At 37.8% G+C, this 21,329-nt stretch overlaps 2 protein-coding genes across 18 annotated transcripts in view; one reads left to right on the plus strand and one right to left on the minus strand.

Annotated features, from left to right (window-relative positions):
• EFCAB5 (EF-hand calcium binding domain 5) overlaps positions 1-2,686 on the minus strand; it is a 182,483-nt gene extending 179,797 nt beyond the window's left edge. For 9 of the 15 annotated variants that reach the window (XM_086686412.1, XM_086686406.1, XM_086686405.1 and 6 more), the window contains exons 1-2: positions 1,755-1,994; positions 588-681 (exon numbers count right to left, since the gene is read on the minus strand). The gene's annotated coding sequence lies outside the window, so the exon portion shown is untranslated. The other 6 variants (XM_086686407.1, XM_086686401.1, XM_086686403.1 and 3 more) reach the window with 5 other exon arrangements.
• Positions 2,443-21,329, plus strand: part of SSH2 (slingshot protein phosphatase 2) — a 251,276-nt gene continuing 232,389 nt past the window's right edge. For all 3 annotated transcript variants that reach the window (XM_086686415.1, XM_086686416.1, XM_086686417.1), the window contains exon 1: positions 2,443-2,613. In XM_086686415.1, coding sequence (XP_086542541.1) covers positions 2,551-2,613 — 63 coding nt within the window. In that variant the 5' untranslated portion in view covers positions 2,443-2,550. The remainder of the gene's footprint in view (positions 2,614-21,329) is intronic.

Consider the following 21,329-nt stretch of genomic DNA (forward strand, 5'->3'; position numbering starts at 1 on the left):
ACATCTCTTGACCACTGATCTACTTCTCTCACTGTTGAGAAAGGCATGAATCATACGTCTTTTTAGCCCTTTTTAGTCCCTTTTTGCTTGATGCTATTTTCTACACATAGGATACACTCAGCAAAAGCTGACTGAACTTGGAACAACTTCAAAGAATAATAAAGTTATCTTAATTACATACAAGGCTTTACAGATTATATAGGACTTTACCATGCATTATCTCATTTGATCACAAGAATCCTGTGAGTTAGAGCTCCATTGTAGAAACCAATGCTTAAAACGTTTAAGCCATTTGCATAAGGTTTTACAAATTGGAACTAGAAGCCAGGTCTTCTGACTCCTACAGTAGTGATCTTTCCCACTGGGAGATTAATGGAATTCTCTCATCTGCCAAAAGAATTTCTTAATATTATGTTGACACAAAACTAGATAGGCAGTGTTGCTATCCTGAGTCAGTAAGAAAATCAACATACAAGTACATTAAGACCTATTGATCTGTATAATATTTTTTCTAGAACAATACTTTGGCTTATAAACCACGTGTTTCATTTGAGTTCATTCAGCTTTCAGCTATGTATATTTCTTACCTATGCATACAGCTTCCTGTGTGGTCTCCTAAGCATTGGTTCAAAGTTCTTACTTCTTAACTTTGTCTTGTCTTTTCCTGTTTACTTCGCAGCTCTGGGAAAAACACAGATTGTTTAATCTGTGAACCATACATCTTTGTTTAATTTTTGTCTCGCAGGCACTCTTGACCACCACCAGGGGGCAAAAGCCTACCAGCTGGCTTCTCAGCAATTCATTCTACACAGGACTGTACAGTACAGGGACCCTCAGTGTCTGATTCTTGATGGAACCTCCCTGCTAATTATTTCAACCGCAGGGCCCCAGGGAGAGAACAAAGGCTCAGCACAGAGGGCTCTAGTGGCACTTAACCATACAGCAGCCAGAAGGAGCACATGACAGTCCTGTCAGTTTAAAGGAAGCAATGAAATCCAAGAGAGTTTGAGTGACAAACAGGAGGAGGTGGCTTTAATAACTGCAAACTCCTTAATGTGTGTGTTTCCTCAGTTTTGATACATATGGTGGTATATTCCAGAGAGTCCACTCAAATTGAGAAATAGCTTTGTCAACTTTCTCTGTGTAAACAATCATTGATATTTGCATAGTAAGATTTCCCCCCTTTTTAAATCTTGATTTTTAATTACTTTCTTCGCTTATGGTCTGCTAATGGTTTATCTTTTTTTTTTTTTTAATTTTTTAACGTTTATTCATTTTTGAGAGAGTGAGAGCAGGGGAGGGGCAGAGAGAAAGGGAGACACAGAATCCCAAGCAGGCTCCAGGCTCTGAGCTGTCAGCACAGAGCCCTATGTGGGGCTGAAACTCATGAACTGTGAGATCATGACCCAAGCCCAAGTCCGATGCTTAACCGACTAAGCCACCCAAGCGCCCCATGCTGACGGTTTATCTTTTAGATTGTTCCTTTAAAATATTTAATAACCTACATTTCACATTTGTCTATGAAATCTAGAGCCGAAGGAGAAAAAAAAAAAATCTCAAAGAGCAAATGCTATTTAAGAGAATTTCTTCCCATCGGGAAGCAAGTGGGAGGTAAATAGCAGGTTGGACCCTTATAACTCTGTGAGCCCTGCTTTCTCGGCCTCCCGGGCTCATACAGTCTCTCTCACCTTAGGAATAATGAATGAGTGAGTCCTTAGGGGCCAGGGTAATAGAGGAAGTGTGAGGGTACCTACCATGAAGCTTCTCAGGGTATAATATGAAAAAGCTTTCTTTCTTTCACGAAGTCGCATCATAAAACATGGACTCTGAGATAGAGGGTGGTACAGCTTAGAAAAAGCCCCCGAGAGCCGGGTCAAAGGGGGATAAACCAGGAGGTCGCGCCACGAGGGTCTCTAGTCCAGTAAGTCTCACTCCCGCCTAGCGAAAGCCTTTGAAGCCCCGCGGAGCCCTTTCCCACCAGACAACGTGTTTGCCTCAGGCTTTTCACCTCAGTTTCCTTTCTCTAAGATCGGTTAAGCTGTGCGCCCCCACCTCATGAAATGGTCGTCTCTCAGGAGTGGGGACTCCAAAGGCTCCCAGAACCGGGGCCCCTCCCCCCATCCCAGTTCACAGCCTCCGGGCGCGGGCAAACCGCGCGATTCCAGAGCAAAGGAGGAAACCCAGGAAGGGGCGGCGGTCAGAGGCGCAAACAACCGGCCGGCTTCCGGCAACTCAAGGGTTACGGCGAGGCGGCGGCGCGCGCCGAGGGGAGAGGCGGTTGCTGACAGGTGGCGCCTGCGCACTGGGAGCGCTCATTGTGCCCCGCTGCTGCCGAACCGCCCGCCCGCCCTCCCGCCGCCCGTTCGGCGCGTCAGTCGGCGAGAGTCCGGTGGTGGGTGCGGAGCCTGCGGCCGTTCCCTCGGCCTCTTCCTCCTCCCCGTTCCCCTCACCCCCCTCCCACACCCCTTTCCCCATCCCGGCTCCGTCACCCTCCCGCCCCCCATACTCAGGACAAGAATGCCCTGCCCGGAACAACCTAGCAGCGCCTAGATGGCTTTGGTCACGGTCCAGCGGTCGCCTACCCCCAGCACCACCTCCAGCCCCTGCGCCTCGGTGAGTCCCACCCGGCGGCCGCTCCGCTCGCTTCTGTCACTGCGGCTCCGCTTTGCCTCAGCGGGTCCCGCCGAGCGCCACTGCGCACGCGCCGCGCCGCTTCCCAGGCCTTGGCACTCGGCTGCCGCGAACCCCCCACACCCCCCATCTTTAAGACGAGCTGCGGGACCCACGGGACGTTGGTTTTTGCCTCCATCACTCTGAACACCTGGCTCTCACAGTCCTCGCCCCGAACCCCCCCCCCCCACCCCCGTGGCATGCTTTCCTACGGCTTGAACACTTCCTTTCGCGAATGAGTCATTCTTGCTTTTCACCCTCCCCCTTCCTTGTACCCTCTGTTGCTCTGCTGCAGGGAGAGGACGATGGGACTCCTGCGTTGCCCCTAACACACACCACATCCCTATACCCACACCCATTTCATGGACTCGTTCAGTATTCCCACCCTGCAACCCCTTCTTCAGGCTCTCCGGGGTATGTGCCTTCCCTCTAGTCACTTGCTGTCTTTCTTGGGCTCTGGTACTGTTTGGGCTTCATTGGATTGCTGAGCTGGTAGTTACTCCTTGGTTTCTTCCCTCCTCTCCAGCAGATAGGTCTCTTTCTTGGACCTCTTACCTTTTCTCTAAGTAGTCCTGAAGCATCTGGCGCTGTTTGATAACCAGGGCCAATTCATTTACATCTTACATGTATTAATGCCTTGCACTCATTGCTCATGATCATTCTTGTTCTTGGGTCGTGTTTGTATGCTTCAGATGCGTATGCCAGTGAAGCATGCTTCCAGAAGGAAAATACCCAATAACCAGCCTTTTCCTGCTGGGCCCTTCTTTGACTTGGCTCCTAGCCCCACCTCCATCCCTTTACACCCCACTCTTTTAGGCTTTATTCTTGAAAATGCTTATTTAAAAAATAAAATATTGCATCAGTGGGGCGAAATGGGATCTTTAGAACATGCAAATGTTGTAGAAGGAAATAGAATGAAAATAATGAGCAACTGGAAAAGCCATCTTGAACTTCCTACAGAATTGTAATTTTTAAAACTGTGTTGGTGGATTTAGTAGTTTCAAGTTGCCAAAAGGTATTCACTAAACACTGTACCACCCTTCACTGTAAAACATCAGGTTATTCTTTATATTTATATGTTCACTGAGCCGTGGGCTTTGATATCTTGAAAATACAGTGACTTGTGATTTCAACATAGTTTCCTGAATTTCAAAATTCAGTATAGTGGTGGTTTCTTTTTTTCTCCCCCTGAGCTTTCTTGTGAATTTTGTGTGGCCAAATTGACAATTATATCCTAATTCTAGAAGTGATTATATTTCGGGGGTTAACTTGTATTGTTGCAGAGAGCAGAACTAGGATCCTTGGGTAGAAGTTCAGGGAGGCAGATTTTCAATGATTGTAAGGAAGAAGAATCTTGTAACAGTGGAGTGGACTGCCTTGCAAAAATAGTGAATGTCCGTTGCTTAAAGTATTAAAAGAAAAGCTGGAGGACCTTTTGCCTGGAAGTTAGTATAAAGAATTCCTGCAGTGAGGGACTTCTAAGGCCTTTTCCAACTCTTAAGATTTTGTGATTTGAGAATAGTTGCACTTCAAAGGTGGTAAAACGTTTTTAAGGTCCTCTGAAGACAAGTATCATAGGATAGAAATTTAGTAAAATTTATTTATGTGTAGTACTTTATGCTAGATTTTGGAAAGTTAACATTCCATCAGACCATTTTACTTCTCTTTACTAGTAAACCCTTTGAGAATAGTGGTCACCAGGTGTGATTTTGGCTGAGAAAGCAACTGAAAGTTAGTAGAGTCATGCAAATAAATACACTATAAACCAGTATTATAGTAACATCATTTCCCCTGGGCATTGTTTAAAACAGTTTATGCTATAATAATAACATACATACATATATCAAGTTATCATACTAAGTTCCTTGAGGTGAATGATTAGTATACAGTAAGGCCATATCTACTTGATATGACTTAATTAGCCAAAACTTAGTTATTAGAATATTGAGGTATAGTAATAGTCACTTTTGAGATAGGTAATTAAATTGATCATGTGGTAAGCTCAGTTGTTGAGCTGATATTTCTATGTCTACTTACCATGGTAACTTGGTTATTTCAGTTGTGTATGCATGGCCCTCGGAATCCTGGGACGTGTGTGTGTGTAACACTCAATAGTGTTTGTATGACTGATAAGCCAGTTACCTTTCCCTTTAAATTGTCTTCCTATTTCACTTCATCCAGCGCTGTGTTCAGCAGAGTTGTCTTGTGGTTCTTGTGTTCCGATATTTGGCTGCTGTCTGACCTGCATATATTTGCTCTTGCATCTCTTGCTGCATGAATAGGTTAAGTTGTTTGTTTTAAAAGAGAGCAAAAAGAATCTAGAGAACCATGAAATTAGAGATTTAATTTTGTAAGACTGGAGATTTAGATTTTTTAATTAATAATTTTAAGCGTTTCATTTTACTTTTTCACTGTGGGAGGTGTAGGACATTTTAATACTGTCAGCTTTTCAATATTCATTTTGGGGATTAAAAAAATCTATTGATCATCTACTGGGTATGTGTGGCTGTTATAGATACTAACATGCATAAGACATTGACCCTGTCTATCAGGATCATGTAATCTTGGAGGGGGCAGAAAGAACAAATGTGAGATGAGAGGGTAGAAAAGGAGAGCGAGGGAAATGATACCGCATGTATATGAATAGCTGGTTTGTAATGGCCAGTATTGTCTGAATTCAGATTAAGATAAATTCACTACTGGCAATAGTAGAAGTAACAGTATCTCACATCTCTTGGGTTTTTGTCTGTGCCAGGCATCATGCCAAGTGCTTTACGTGGATTAACTCATTTACTCCTCACAATATGTCCAAAGGAAATTGCTATTATCCCTATCTTACAGATGAAGAAACTGAAGCAAAGAGCCATTAAGGAATGTGCCCAGTGTCACTTAGCTGTTGAAGATTTGTCTAACTTTAGAATTTTCCATCTGGTAATCAAAGAAAAGTACACATAGTAGGTGGATCTCAAACTAGGCCTTTAAGGATGGGTAGAATATGTATAGGCTGGGATAGAAGCTGGGAAGTAGAGAGTATTCCAGGTGGAGAGAAGCTATATTCCCAACACTTACAGGCAGAAAAGTACAAGGCATATCTGAAGGACTTAACTAGACCAGTTTGAAGAAGGATTTCTTTGGAAGAGTAGTAAGAGATAAAGGTGAAGAGGAAGCTGGGACTGCTTAGACTCCTGAGCTTAGGAGGTTGAACTTGATGGGGAAGGTAATGGAGAGTCTTCAGAGGTTTTGAACAGATATAATCACAGTGGTGTTTTAAGAAAATTGATCTGGCAGCTGTTGGCCAGAGGGATTTGAGAGAGGCAAAGGAAGGCCATGAGTGGAACCAGTTAGAGGCTATTGTGGTAGCTCAGGTGTAAGATAAAAAGGCCTAAACTGGGGATGTGAACTGGTAGTGGAAAGAAAGGGACAGATGTGAGGGATTATGGAGAAAACACAAAGGGCCTGGGAACTGACTGGATATAGGGGAGGAGGAATCAGAGATGCCAACTCTTGGAATGTATTGTTCTTCTAAGATAATAGATGTTTCCTAATTAATAGGAGGCAATTTAAGAATTATCTCTTTCCTTCTTTCTGGTATGAATTTTATGAGTGGATACCTATGTTGATCCAGGGTCATATAAACACAATGAAATACTGTAAAAATATTTTACTTTTGTGTAGTGCTTTATACTTTTCAGAGTGTTTTTGTGTTTGTGATCTACTTTAAGTCTAGAGCAGCCTTATAAGTTATGCAGGACAGGTACCAAGGTTAAAAGACTTACTGAAGGTTACAAAACTGGTTGGTGTAAGAACCTGCACTAGAACTAAGTTCCTTGGCTCCTAGTCCCCATTTCTTTCCATGGTGTGAAACAGCATATGAGTTTCTGATCCTGAGAACTTGACTGCCAGTATAGTAAAGAAATCAAGACTTAAGATACAATCAAGAACTCCTCTTTGCAGTTCATTTATATTGTAAGCTTAACTAGAACAGAATCATCTAGGTCTGTGCAAATCATTTTTAGGTGATACCCTTATTTGAAGCCTATTATCTCTTAGTTTATACATCATTCCTAAAACTTGGATATTTAGTTTTCTTATTCTTAGAAGATTATCAACAGCAAAAAAGGAATGGAAAGTGTGGCAAGTGCTGCTAAAGACAGGCAGCTAATAGTTCTGGGAAATGATAGCTGATGGTTTTATAGCAAGGGAGGAAGAAGATGATTTCTAAATAACTGGCATAAGAAAAAATTTGGCAGTTATGAACTACTTAATGTGAGGACAAATCCCTCTCTAAGATGACCCTGAATAATCATAATAAAGCTTCATCTTATTTTCTCTTCATTTAAGCAGTCAGGATTGAGTGAATTGTACTTTTAGATAGACATCCATCCAATTCTCACTGAAGTTTTGATGTTTATAATGTACATTTTAATTAATCAGGAAATTTATTTACATATATGATACTTGATAAATAAGATACTATTGAATTACTTATTTATTATATATATTCAAATATGACTGCATCTTTCCCCAGAGAAAATAAAACCATAGCAAATATGAAATTGATTTATCTGAAGTATAAATACTTAAAAGTGATGCCTTTAAATTTTTAAAAGCTTTAGAAACTTTCTTACACTGTAGAAATAATACATGGGCAGTGTAGGAAATTTTAGAAAATATAGAAAAGCACAGAAAAGGGGGCGCCTGGGTGGCGCAGTCGGTTAAGCGTCCGACTTCAGCCAGGTCACGATCTTGCGGTCCGTGAGTTCGAGCCCCGCGTCAGGCTCTGGGCTGATGGCTCAGAGCCTGGAGCCTGTTTCCGATTCTGTGTCTCCCTCTCTCTCTGCCCCTCCCCGTTCATGCTCTGTCTCTCTCTGTCCCAAAAATAAATAAACGTTGAAAAAAAAAAATTAAAAAAAAAAAAAAAAGAAAAGCACAGAAAAGATAATAAAATATATGTGTTCTATCTATCTACCTATTTATATATGTGTTATATCTGTATATATATAACATAGCTGAAATGCTGCTGTGTATGTAACTTCATATATATATATTTTTTTAAGTTTGAAATAAATCATAGATGTAGTACCATATCACTTAAATGGCTGCATTGAGCAGTTATATTATAACTCATTCTAACCATTCCATTATTAGTAAACATCTGATTTTTTCCAAATTTTTTTTATTGCTATTTTAAATCACATTGCAGTGAACATCATTGGGCATAAATATTTGACAGCATTTTAGACCTTACTAAAATTTCAAGAAATAGAATTACTGGATCACAGACCAGCATAGTGTAAGAATACTCATTTATCCTAACCTTATTAACACTGGATATTCTCATTTCACATTTAATCATTAGTAATTTTCAAAGATAAAGAATAGTAGCTCGTTGGTTTTATGTATATCTTATTAGTAGACAGGTTGAGTATTTTTCAAATCTTTATTAGGCGTTTCTGTTAACTTTTTTAAAAGATAGTTTTATTGAGGTATCGTCTCCAAAGCCTAAAATAGACCCATTTTAATAATTTTATAATTCAGTGATTTTTAGTAAAGTTACAGAGTTGTACAACCTTCACTATAATCCCTTATTTCCATTATATGAGCTATTTGGTCATTCTTTTCAACCTGTGTACCCTCTTGATATATTGTGAATATTAACTCTTCATTTATTATTTGCTTGGAATTGTTTGTGTTGCCCTTAGAATAAAGTCTACACTCCAGAGTTTTGCTAGCAAGACTTCTAATGAGCTAACCTTGCTTTTACCTCTTCAGCCCTGTATCTTCCCAAGTTCCTGCCTTGCACACTGCTCAGTCAAGCTGACATGCCATGCTCCCTTTGATCTCTAGGCTTTTGCACATGCTGTTTCCTTTACCTGGAACACTTTCTTCATCTCTTTACCTGACTAATTCCTACTCATCCTTCAGGTCTCAGCTTAAATGTCACTTCTTCTGGGAAGCTTCCCTGGCTCCACTCCCAGACTATGGTAGGTGCTCCTTCTATGCGCACCGTAGTACCTTATACTTACCCATCGTGGCTCTGATCTCCTTAACATACTTGATTGTTTGACTACTTATCTCCCCAACTAACCTTTAAGCCAGGGACTAGGTCTGTTTTCATAATTTTGTATCATTAGGGTCAAAAATATTGGACATGTGGATCAGTGGATGGATGACTCGATGGATATAGTATTATTCAGCAGTCTTTTCCATTTTGAGTTCTTCCATTGTTTTTAAGCATTTCTGTTTCCAGAAGCCTTTTAAGACTTTGGGTACATATTGCTAAATTGTCCTCTAGAAAGGCTGAATCAAACTTTGTAGACAAACTGTGAAATATGCCAGAGGTCAGGTGCATAAAATGTTGGCTCTGCTGTTCCCTCGTTAGCCCTATCATCATCATCATCCATTTTCTTTATTATAATAAGTGCTGTTGTTTATTGAACACTTACTCTGTACCAGGCACTATGCTGAGTACTTTACATGCATTGTTACTTAATTTTTACATCACTCCTGTGATTTAGATATTATTATTATCCCTATTTTACAAGGAAAATTGATGCTCAGAGAAGTAAAATGAGTTGCCCAAGTAAAATGAGTGATAGGCCTGATGTCTGACCCCAGACATTTTCCTCTTAACCTCTGCTGTTTTATTGCTTACATTTTTTTCAGAGGTTAAACATTTTTTTTTCAAATATTTGCTATTATATGTTTTATATTCCCTGTTTGGTAAGTCACTCACGCGATTAGCCCAGCTTTCTCCATGGATAGTTATTTTTGCCATATTGATTTGTAAAGAATTTTAAAGTAATCTCTACACCCAATGTAGGGCTTGAACTCATGACACCAAGATCAAGAGTTGCATGCTGTACCGACTGAGCCAGCGGAGCCCTCCTGATTTGTAAATATTTTTTATACACTAAGAATATTAACCTTTTTCTGTTATGGTGGACATTTGCCTTGGTTTTTCATTTGCCACTTTGTTTTATTCATTTCGATGTGTAGACACTTAAAAAATTTTAATGCCATCAATCTAAAGTCTATGTGTATATGTTTTTCCATTGTTTTTCTGCTTAGTTCAATTTTCCATCATTAGAGAAATATTCACCTGTATTTCTTAAGTTTTTTAATAGTTTATTTTTATGTTTAACTTTTATCGCCTGAAATTAATTTTACTACATGGTATGAGGTAAATATTAAACTTATTTTGTCCCAAATAGATAACAACTTGTCTCAGTGCATTTTATGAAACAATCACCTTTTTTTCTTTTCTTTTTTTTTTTTAATGTTTATTTATTTTGAGAGAGAGCACGAGCAGGGCAGGGGGCAGAGAGCAAGGGAGAGAGAGAATCCCAAGTGTTGACAGCGCAGAGCCCCTCACGAACTGTGAGATCATGAACTGAGCCAAAATCAAGAGTCGGACACTTAACCAACTGAGCCACTCAGATGTTCCCCAATCACTTCTTTTTCTAATGGTGTATAATTCTACCTATGGGAAATACTAAATTGGAGTATAAGCTAGAATGTGTTCCATTGCTATTCCCACAGGAGTTTAGTTTAGCACATACTACTTAGTATTCATTAAGAGTTGGATGGACAGACAATAAACTTAAACTAGCTTAGAGTTAAAAATTTTGACTCAGGTGCCTTGCGAAGTCCAGAGCAAGAGCATGCCTTTGGTAATCAAAAGGTATCTTCAGGTTTCTTGTCCTTTCTATCTGGCTTTAAGTGAGAGGGAACAGATTCTAAATTATGTGCAGTCTGAAAAAGGTGCCATGCAGAGCCCATACTGCTTCCTATATAGCACCATTAAATATCATTCCTAGTACCAGCAGCTTGGAAAAACAGTTTTACTGTTTTTCCATTAAATGCCTGCTGTTTTGCTGGCTACACATTGCCTGGCCCATCGTAGGCATTCACGTGTCCATTTTTTTTCACCTATTTGCTCATTCATTCAAAAATCTAGTAAAGGAAAAATAGTAAAGGAACTATTTCTAATAATAATAATAATAATAATAATAATAGTGTGATTATTGATAAGACCCTTTATCCAATCTGAAATATGCCAGAGCTCAAGTATACATGGGAGAGACCTAAGGAAGCTTGTTAATCAGCAAATATTTAATGAGTGCTATTTTGTTCAAATAATCCCATCCATTCTCTTCCTCTGGTTCTTAGCGCTGAGTCCTTTTTAGATTCTTTTACAAACTGCCCTCCATTTTCTTGTCCAGCTGAGCAGCACAGCTGCTGTTCACAGTGCCCTTCATTTTCCTGTTTGTCAAGAGAAAGTCCTGTGAGGTGATCTTGGCTCTGAAATGTAGTGAGAGGTCCCATGGTTCCCTAGATTTCCTGAAAGACGGGAAATATTTCACTTGCTGAATGAGAGAGGATATGCTTAGAAACAAATGGGGGAGAAGTAGCATACTGTGTTCCAGCCTAGTTTTCATGAAGCTGTTTAATTTAATTTTTTTTTAAAAGGTAATTTAGTACCTTTTTGTACCCTGGGCTATACTCAGTTCTAGAGTTATCTATTTACTCATTCATGCCAGTGTCAAGGATCCAGCAACCCGTTAGTCCCTGGCTTCAGGAAGCTTTTAGAGTATAAGTAGAGAGATTGGTATTAAGTAAATAGTGTAGTAATCATAGATGATATAAGCCTTGAGGAAGAGAAAGAAGGCCACCAAGGGTTTCTTAGTTGAGGCTTCAATAGTGAGTGGGAGTTGGCTTAGCAGACAGAGGGTTAGGGGTGAGTAGCAGGAGGGAGGAAAGCATTCTCAAGCATGAACTTAAAGCACAAGGGTAGAAATGGCAGATGTACGCTGGGAACCAGAAGCAGTACAGTGCTGATGTCTTGCAAAGTGCAGAAAATAGGACTGGAGAAGTAAACATAATTTCTTCTGAACTATAACATCTGTGCTGTTACTTTTACCTTTCATATAGTATGTCTGTTCTCTTGACTTTCCTGTAAAGCGAGTTTGTTAAAGTTTGTGATTAGGGGCAAGTATAACTGTCCTAATAGCTACCATGTTTCAAGCGTCTGCTGTGCTGTAGAAACTAGGTTCAGTGCTAAACAGGCATCACAACAACCATTCGAAGGAGTACCATTATCGTTTCTATTTTACAGATAAACTGATTTTCAGAGAGATGTCTAGATTCCCCCAGCATGGAGTGGCAGAGCTGGGATTTAAACTTTGCTTATCATACTCAGAAACAAACTACTAGACTAAATTATCTTCTGGATATTAGCGTTAGTCTCTCTTCCCAGGTGCTGTTTGATTTCTTCCCCCCTCCCTTTTTTTAAACTCATTTTGTTTCATGTTTGCCCTGTGTTAGTTTGAATCACTGTGACTTGTGTCATTTTCCTGCTTATGCCTTCCTTGGTAGTTGATAAACTCATTTGAGAGCCTTCTCAGGCACTGTGGAATGATATAAAGCATTATCTTTGTCTTAGAATTTTCAGGTCTAGTGGGGGAAGGCAGCATAACCAAAAAAAGTAGTATAGTGAGGGCAATGGGAGAGGCAAAACCAAGTGTGTACAAGGAAGAAGATACCAGTTCCAAAAGGAATAATGGATAGGGAATGTGAAACAGTAATTGGAAAAGATGGAGGAACAAAAGATCTTTGCGACTAAGAAAATGAAAGATATGCTATTTACTTCTAAATATTAATCCCTTCCAGTTCCATTCATAATTAGAAGCAAGTTTTTTTGTTCTTGTTTTTTTATTTTCCTACAGGGTGGTTATTGTGAGATATTGCTGTCTAAGGCATGGTAGCCTGATAATCAAGCTTCTATCTTTGGAAAATGTGTATTTCTGAGTGTTACCTTGCCTCTTACCTACTCTTCCTCTCCCAACTCCATACCTTCCCCTAGTGAAAGAAAAATCTAACAACTTCTTTTTCACTGCTTCAGACAGATGGGGGGATATATGAAATTATATTTATTGAAGTTTAAGGAAAGACGTCTTTGTGCAACTTGCTCATTGGAGCAATGATTTTCCAATTATTACTTCAGACATTTTTATAGAAACAGCAACAACTTGGGAGAGCCCTTTTTTTTTTCACAGTTATGATACTTAGCATGTCTCAAGCAAAATTAAAGTAAACCACATGTTAGCATCTCATGACGCGTCTTAATCTGTTAAGGAAGTTCATTGATTCTTTGGGGTTTGAGAAAGAGATTGTGGTTTAGAATAAAAATAGTATCTATGATTCTAATATATACCATGTGATGGGGAAGCCCTAATAGTATTTTCATTTCTCTCTTCTTAAGCTTCAAAAATACCTATAGCAACATGAAGCAGTCCACTGTAGTGGTTAATAGTGTAGGGTCTGGAAAATATCTGCCTGAATCTGAATCCTGACTTTACAATTTACTAGACTTAATAAATAAGTCACTTCAGTGTTCTATGCTTCAGTTTGCCCATCTGTAAAATAGGAGTAATAATAGTACTTCTTTCATAGAAATAAGCATTAAATGAGAGAATGCCTTAGTACCATGTCTGGCACCAAATAAGCATACATTCATGGAGTATTAGTTGTTTTTACAATGATGGTGATTTAGGATGGCTATTTGTTTATTAAGCAGTCTTTCATTAGAGTACACATTTAGTGGAGAAGATACTTTCTTTATGACAATAGAATTCAAACAAATAGCCCGTTTCAGAGGTTAGTTTCTCTATATCTTTTTTCTTTCTGTTTAATTATTTTTTACTTAGCAATAGCTTTATTTTTTAAATCAGGGAGTCTCTGCTCTAGTTGCCAGTCTCCCGGCAGAGTATGTTGTGTGTGATTTTGTAATGACCCTGGAGCACCATACAGAATCATTAATGCAACTGTAATCTTTAAAACTCTCCTTCCCTTGAGAGCTTATCAATTTACTAGGCCATGCTTAGCAGCATATGAATTTATTAGATGTTCTGCTATATGGTAGGATGGATCATTGGAAGTGGTCATCTTAGTTTGGATAGTCAAATAATAGGCTGTGTTGGTGTTTTTAATGATTGAGGCTATAAATCATGTGGCAAAGTAGAACAGAAATTTACAGATTTTTTTTTTATATGCAGAATCTGAGGACACTGAATGTATTCATGGGTTTAAATATATCTTTGTACAAAGAAACAATAGGTGAGAAGAATGATCTGTCTAATTCAGCTATACCAAACAGTTGGGAGTTGAAATTGAATGCAGCTTTTAGAAGATGTATTTCTAAAGCAACTGAATGGTGATATAACAAGAGGTCTTTGGTTCAGGCTTTGGCTGCATTTTGATTATAGTTTTTATTATTGAACCCTGTTAGAAAATAAGACAACCTATTTCTTCTTTGAGAGAGTACTTTAAAAAATTGCACTAAGTTTTCTATGAGCACAATATTTTGATTCTTCTTCTTGATCTATCTTATATAAGCTGCAACTTTTCAACTGTGAGCATTTTTTATGCTGATTCTGTGGTTTTCAATTAAACTTCAAAGGAAACTATACTGACTGTAAAGGAAGTCTGGTAGGCAAGATGTGGCCGAAAAATCCAGGAACTCCTCCACTTGCTTACAAAACATTTTTGCAGGGTATAGAATCTTGAAAATTAAATATAGGGCTTTTAGGAGAAAGAAGATATTCTTAGGAGATTTCCATTTAAGCACTGTTTTATGGAGCTTTAATCCAAAAGATTTTAAAAATTAAGAGAGTTTTATTAATTAAACCATAAAGTCTTATTTTGTTTCTGAAAAATGTCTTATATAAGACTGTAGTTATGGCACAAAATGAAAATCATTAAAGGCACAAGGATGATTTGAACCTCTGTACTGGGTGAGCTTGTTTAGAATGCCAGTCTGCCAAAAGTTAGAAATAGAGATATCGCTCACCAAATTAGTCTTTCCTTTGCTTCCAGCTGTCCTTTCAGGTGATTCAAGGCACTCAGAGGAAGACTGTGTTTTACAGGTCCCAGCCTTTTTCTTTCTTTTTCTCATAGATTTTTTTTCACTTTATTGGATTGCACTCATTTGCAAAACATTTAAGTGTACTGTGCACAAGACTTTGTGTCATTTAAGCTACTAGTAGTCTACCCTTTTTAAAACAACTTGCCTTATCTTAAGTATGTGATCTAGAAAATTAGATGATTGAGATTCTGTGTTTTATTCTCTTCATTCTGCTGATGTACTGAAATGTCCCATTTCATTTTGTACTTTTTTACTCTGTATTTTATTTGTGGCTCACATTTCGGAAGTAACCATGATAGTGATTCTCTAATTAGAAATTCTCTAATTAGTGATTCTCTTTTCTGCAATAGTTGTGTGGACTCCAAAGTGAAACCTTATATAGAATTAGATCATATATGGTCCTGCATTCAAAGAGGAAGGAAAAATTATTGAAACAGACAGTTGCCTTTGGAAAATATTTGAACACACACAAATGTTCTTGGAAAATGTATGGGTCAATAGTAGAGAAAATGCCTTATGAGATAGTTATTTCTTAACCCCTCCCTAAAGTTAGAAAGTTCTCTTTCCTCATTTTGCTTTTTACCTACTGTACTTGATTTGTTACTGACTTTCTGAAATATAATTTTGGAAGTTGAGAGCAGAATTTTTTTTAAGATTATTAGGTAATGTGACAGTGATATTGAAATAATGAGTTTTTTGTTTTGTTTTGTTTTATTTTTTTAATGCTGCTAAACCTTTCTTGATTATATTCCTCTGAAGAAAAAGTATTTTATACACTGGCCCTCATTCAGTATACTTTTCTCCCTGCCACATCCGGATCCAAAAGGACAGTTTCCCTCTCTGGCTAATTTAATAATGATTTTATGTCTTAAGAACTTGTTCTCAAGGAAGTAGGCTGCATTATAGTATAGTGATTAGATTGGCTTTAGGTTCTGGACTCAGATTCTGAACTTAAAATCCCAGCTCCCCCACTTACTAAGTACTGACTTTGGGCAAATCACCTTTCTAAGCTTCGCTTCCTTATCTTATAGAATTACTGTTGGCTTTCATGAAATAACTGAATGACTGCTTAGCACAGTGTTTAGCATTATAGCATAATGAGTGTTCAGTAACTGCTCGTGATTACTGTTGTTAAGTAGATTTAATTCTTTGCTTTTTGCACAGTATTACATACATACTTAATTTTAAGAGATTATGATAGCTTGGCTACCAAAGCATATTTATTTTAGGTGATATATTTGGGTCTTTACTGAATTGTGTCCAGTATGTTGTATTCTCAGATGTGTTACTTTATGAGAAGTTGTATACCCTGGATTAAAATGTACACAGCCATCTTTGTAATGGTAATGAAATAATGTGTAATTGAAGTATATTTGAAGATGGTGAGAACTGTAGTTTGTGGTTACCTACAACTACCATTAGAGCTATTAAAATTCTTTTCAGATAAAGATAGGGTGAACTTTTGCACTGAGTATATGTCCAAATATAATGTTCAGTGGGCACAAATGGGTGATATTTAAGATAATTCAGCCCTTCGTTTATATTATTTTCCAAGGAATTCACGAGAAATAGTCTTCTGGTAGTTGAGATGTGTGTCATTTCTTGGAACTGCTTCTAGTGAAAGTCTACATTATTTAGCAATTCTAAATGACAGCCATCTTGAAAGAGCCCACAACATCATCCCCCACCTGTGACTAATGAGATTTTTGTGAAATTCTGGCTTTAATAGCTTTGGCTATCAGAACCCCAAACCTTTTACCAGTAATGTGCAGTAGTGGTGTAAGCTTACCTTGCTAAGACTACAAAATCACAACCCAAATTTCTTGTTTTGGGGATCTTGGATACAATAATTTTTATATTTCTTTGCTACTTCTATGAGGGAAATGCAGGAAGTTTCTTGAAACCTTTGATTACTGTCAAAATCTTAGTGTTTATTTATAAATATTGCCTCCTAGGGTTTCACAGAATTTCAGAACTGGAAAATTGACTATTCTGACTCTTTTACTGTTAGTTTCCAGAGTTTGGCCTCAGGAATAAAGTTTAGAATAACTCCTTTCTTGAGCAGTTTTAGGAGAGTTTTTGCTATACTAAAAACCCTACACTTTGTCTTAGGTAGGAATTGATTGGAGGTTTTCTAGAATGCTAGGCATTCAAGTGGCCACCTGGGTTCTAGGCTAGACATACATTGAAATGTAATATAGAAGGTCACATATTTATTTATTTATTTATTTTTTCAACGTTTATTTATTTTTGGGACGGAGAGAGACAGAGCATGAACGGGGGAGGGGCAGAGAGAGAGGGAGACACAGAATCGGAAACAGGCTCCAGTCTCTGAGCCATCAGCCCAGAGCCTGACGCGGGGCTCGAACTCCCGGACTGCGAGATCACAACCTGAGCCGAAGTCGGACGCTTAACCGACTGAGCCACCCAGGCGCCCCTATATTTTTATTGTTTAAATTTTTAAGTGTATCATTTATACAGAAGAATATTTTTATTTTACTATTATTTTTTAACATTTTATTTATTATTGAGAGACAGAGAGAAACAGAGCATGAGCAGGGGAGGGGCAGAGAGAGGGGGAGACACGGAATCTGAAGCAGGCTCCAGGCTCTGAGCTGTCAGCACAGAGCCTGACACGGGGCTCAAACTCACAAACCAAGAGATCATGACCTGAGCCGAAGTCAGATGCTTGACCGACTGAGCCACCCAGGCACCCCTATACAGAAGAAAATTTTTAAAGAATATTTTGATTTTAATGCAAATTTTTTTTTTGCTTCCTTTCAAATTTATGATGTAAAGGTTTTCAAAGGACAAAGTGATATTAAGTGGAGTGCAAGATGTTAGGGTTAGGAAACCCTAATGATAAAATTCATCTGGGACTCATTCATCAAGGATGTTAACCATTTTCAACTAAAGCTATACTGAGCCATAAATAACTACTGGTGATCTGTTTCACAGTGTTGACACATATGTCCAACAAGATCTTGTACCACTGACAAAAAGTACTTTTTTGTACTTACATTTGTAGCTTAAAATACTTAGGACTTAAGTTGCTTGGGTCATATTGGAGTGCTCAAATATAATGAATCATATATAGGGTAAGGTATAAATATAGCTTAAGAAATTGCCATATAGGAAGACAAATAGGACACCCCCTTTTCTGAGAAGTATTTACTTTGCAGGTTACAATGGGCAGGGGTGCAGCCTCTGAATGTTTTTCTTAAAGATCCAAAATTTTAAAATAAGCTTAAGAGTGATAGTAAAACTCTTAAGAGCAGTACTGTGCTTTTTTCCAAGTATTATCCAAGTGTTTTCTACTGAATGTAAAGTTGTCTAAACTTGTACCTTATCACTTGTTGCTTGGTATAGGGTTGTCTTGTTTTTAAACAAAGGAGGAAAATCTTGTTTTAAGGTGACTCATATAGTGATGTAGTACATTAGTAACAGGGTGGTGTTTCTTTGCTCAGTATGAGCATTAGTAATAACAGACACTGGCAACTTTCCCATAGAATTTAATTCATATTTGGGAATTCTTAGGAATCTGAGTGTACAGGGACCTGGTTCCAGAAAGTCTTAATAGTAAGAATGGTTAAGTATGACTGCTATGTGACCATGGGAATTTAAGGTGTGACGTTTATAATATATGAGTTATAATTAGCTTATACTTCTAAAACTTTAAATATCTCTCAGTCTCTCTTATCTGTGATTATTTTTTTCCTGCTGTCCTTTGAGACTCATTCATTTATGATTGGCTGATTTATCCATTTACAGTTAATTAAATTCAGCTTCTGAGTCTTATTTTATGTTGTTTTTTTTTTTTTAATCTTACTGTGGTTATGGAACTAGGCCTAATGGAAACTTGATTTTGATATCTTTATAGCTATACAGATATTGCCATGATACCTGGAAATACTGTTTGCTAGTAAAAAGGGGACAGGTATGGATAACTGGAAATATACATAGACATTTATTTTCCTAGTTACAGAGATTTAAGAGATTTTTATGATTTCCTGTAAGAGAAATTGTATTGAAACTTAAACTCAAGCCATTTTTACAGTAATGAAGAATATAGTTTTTAATAATTTTCTATAACTAAGAGAGGCTTAGAGAAACTCAATGAAAACCTTTGGAAAAGGATTGAAACATGATTAAGATTTTGGCAGGATTGATGCATTTTGACTCTTGATTGATTGGCGGTCTTGGAGATAATCAGAGAGTTTTTAAAAGTAACAAAGTGTTTAAGGCCAGATGTTGATGAAAAATAGCCAATTTGGTTTTGGACCTTAGTTTTTTCTTTATTTCAATTAGTTAAGGAGTTCTAGGATATAGGATAGTAAGACTAGTTCTTTTGACAGACATAACAGAGCTTGTATATTTGAAACACTGTTGTCTAGTCCCTAAAGAAACTAGATAACATACTTGTGCAAAAGATGCAACATTTGCTTAGCATCTTTGGAGCTCCTGTTCTTGGCTTTGCCCTTAGCTCTTCTAAATATCTCCAAGGAAGCAAACCTTCCTTTGAAGGTAAATTTGATTATTCGCAATAGCCAGAAAAATTTGTATCCATGTCTGATGATTAGTAATTAACCAAACCAAAACTTCTTAATTGAGTGTCTTTTATATTTCAGGCCCTATGGGTACAAGAATGTCTGAAATAATTTGTCCCTGCTTTCAAAGCTGTGGGACTTTGGTGGATGTGGATGGTGCATAATCTTGGGGGAGAAACCACATCTAAAAACTTGTCTAAGGGTTTTGGCAGAGAGATAAGAACAGGGAAGGGGCCCTAAGTCATAGAACCTAATTCACAAAATTAATAATTTCAGTAAAAGAAGTAAAGGAAATGAAAATAGGGGCACCTGGATGGCTCAGTCAGTTAAGCGTCGGATTCTTGATCTCAGCTCAGGTCTTGATCTCAGGGTTGTGAGTTGAGAGTTAAAAAAAAAAAAAAAAAAAAAGCCTTGTGTACAAGATAAATTTCTGTGAATCCAGAACTGGCTTAAACACAGTTTCCAAGCAGATATTCCCAAAATGTTTCAAGTAGTGAGAAATCATAGAACCTCTCAAGATGACTATTTGAAGAGAATATTCATTTAAAAATATACATTCTGTTTTGTTGGTTAAAAAAAGAAACTTTCATTAGTTTATTATTTCATATGTTTAAATTGAATATTTTTACCTTGAGAGACATTCTCAAAAAGTATCACCATGTATGGGGCGCCTGGGTGGCTTAGTAAGTTAAAAAAGTCCAACTCTTGATTTCTGGTCAGGTCAGGTCATGATCCCAGGGTTGTGGGATTGTGCCCTGAGTTGGGCTCTGCACTGACATGGAGCCTGCTTGGGATTCTGTCTCTCTGCCCCTCCTCTGCTCAAGCCTGCTGGTACACTGTCCTTCAAAATAAGGGGCGCCTGGGTGGCGCAGTCGGTTAAGCGTCCGACTTCAGCCAGGTCACGATCTCGCGGTCCGGGAGTTCGAGCCCCGCGTCGGGCTCTGGGCTGATGGCTCAGAGCCTGGAGCCTGTTTCTGATTCTGTGTCTCCCTCTCTCTCTGCCCCTCCCCCGTTCATGCTCTGTCTCTCTCTGTCCCAAAAATAAAAAAAATAAACGTTGAAAAAAAAAATTTTTTAAATAAATAAATAAATGTATATTTAAAAGTAATGTATAAATGTATTTTAAATGTATATTTAAAATAAATGTATATTAAATATATATACATATATACTTTTTAAGTATTTGCCCTGTAAATTAACATAGATTTTGTCTATTGTTTCCTGCCTCTCCTAGATGCCTCTACCACTTACTTTTTTTTTTTTCTAGGCTAAAAAAGACAGTCTTCTTTCCCAGCAAATATGAACGGGAGGGAAGGAGAAAGAGGTAGTAATACTGAAAAATATTTTGAGCTGATCTATCTCAGAGACAGGGTAGTTAAAATTAGATACTTTCCCCTCCTAAAGATGTTAAATGATAGATATAGCCTTCAGAGTGAAAAGAACAAATTATTGAAGTTGTTTTTAGGGGAACAGGAAGTGGATGATAAATAAGGTGAACTTACAATTTATTGTCCAAACTTATAATTTATTATCAAATAATGAGAATGAAAGGGATGCTAGTAATTATTTCACTGTGCAATAGATGTTAATGAAGATATACAAATGGGGACACATGGTGACCCTAGTGATAAAGCTAGAATTTATCTTCGTATTTATTGGGTGAGTTTTCACAGAGGGGGAGAACATTTATTTGGAATATGTTCTTATTATATTATTTTGAAATCACAGCACCCGAGTTAGTCATTTCTTTGTTTTCTCTTAAACATTTTATACACATATACATCTTTATAGAATTATATTGGGGTTATTTGGTTAAGGGTCAGCCTCCCTCATTAGACTGAGGTCAAGAGATTTTCTCGTTCATTTTTGTGACCTCCTTAGTATCTGGAATATTAAAAATATGTAGTAAACATATGTCAGCGAAGGAATGTTAATCTTAATTATAGGCTTCCTAATCACTAAAATAAGATGGTTCTGGGGCTGATAATTTTACCTAACCAGGTTGAATGTACTGCTTGTATTTTATAGTATTAAATAGGTTGAGAATGAATATTTACATTTATAGGCTGTGTTTTACATTTGTTATAGAGAAAATTTAAAGGCTGGGAATGAAATAACATATAATTAAATTCATGAAAAAGACCATTTGGAATTAACCAGCAGTAAAGTGGGTAGGAGTGTGGTTG

This window comes from Puma concolor, chromosome E1, assembly GCF_028749965.1.
Source record: "Puma concolor isolate L17-30 chromosome E1, mPumCon1.1.hap2, whole genome shotgun sequence".
NCBI classification, from domain to species: Eukaryota; Metazoa; Chordata; class Mammalia; order Carnivora; family Felidae; genus Puma; species Puma concolor.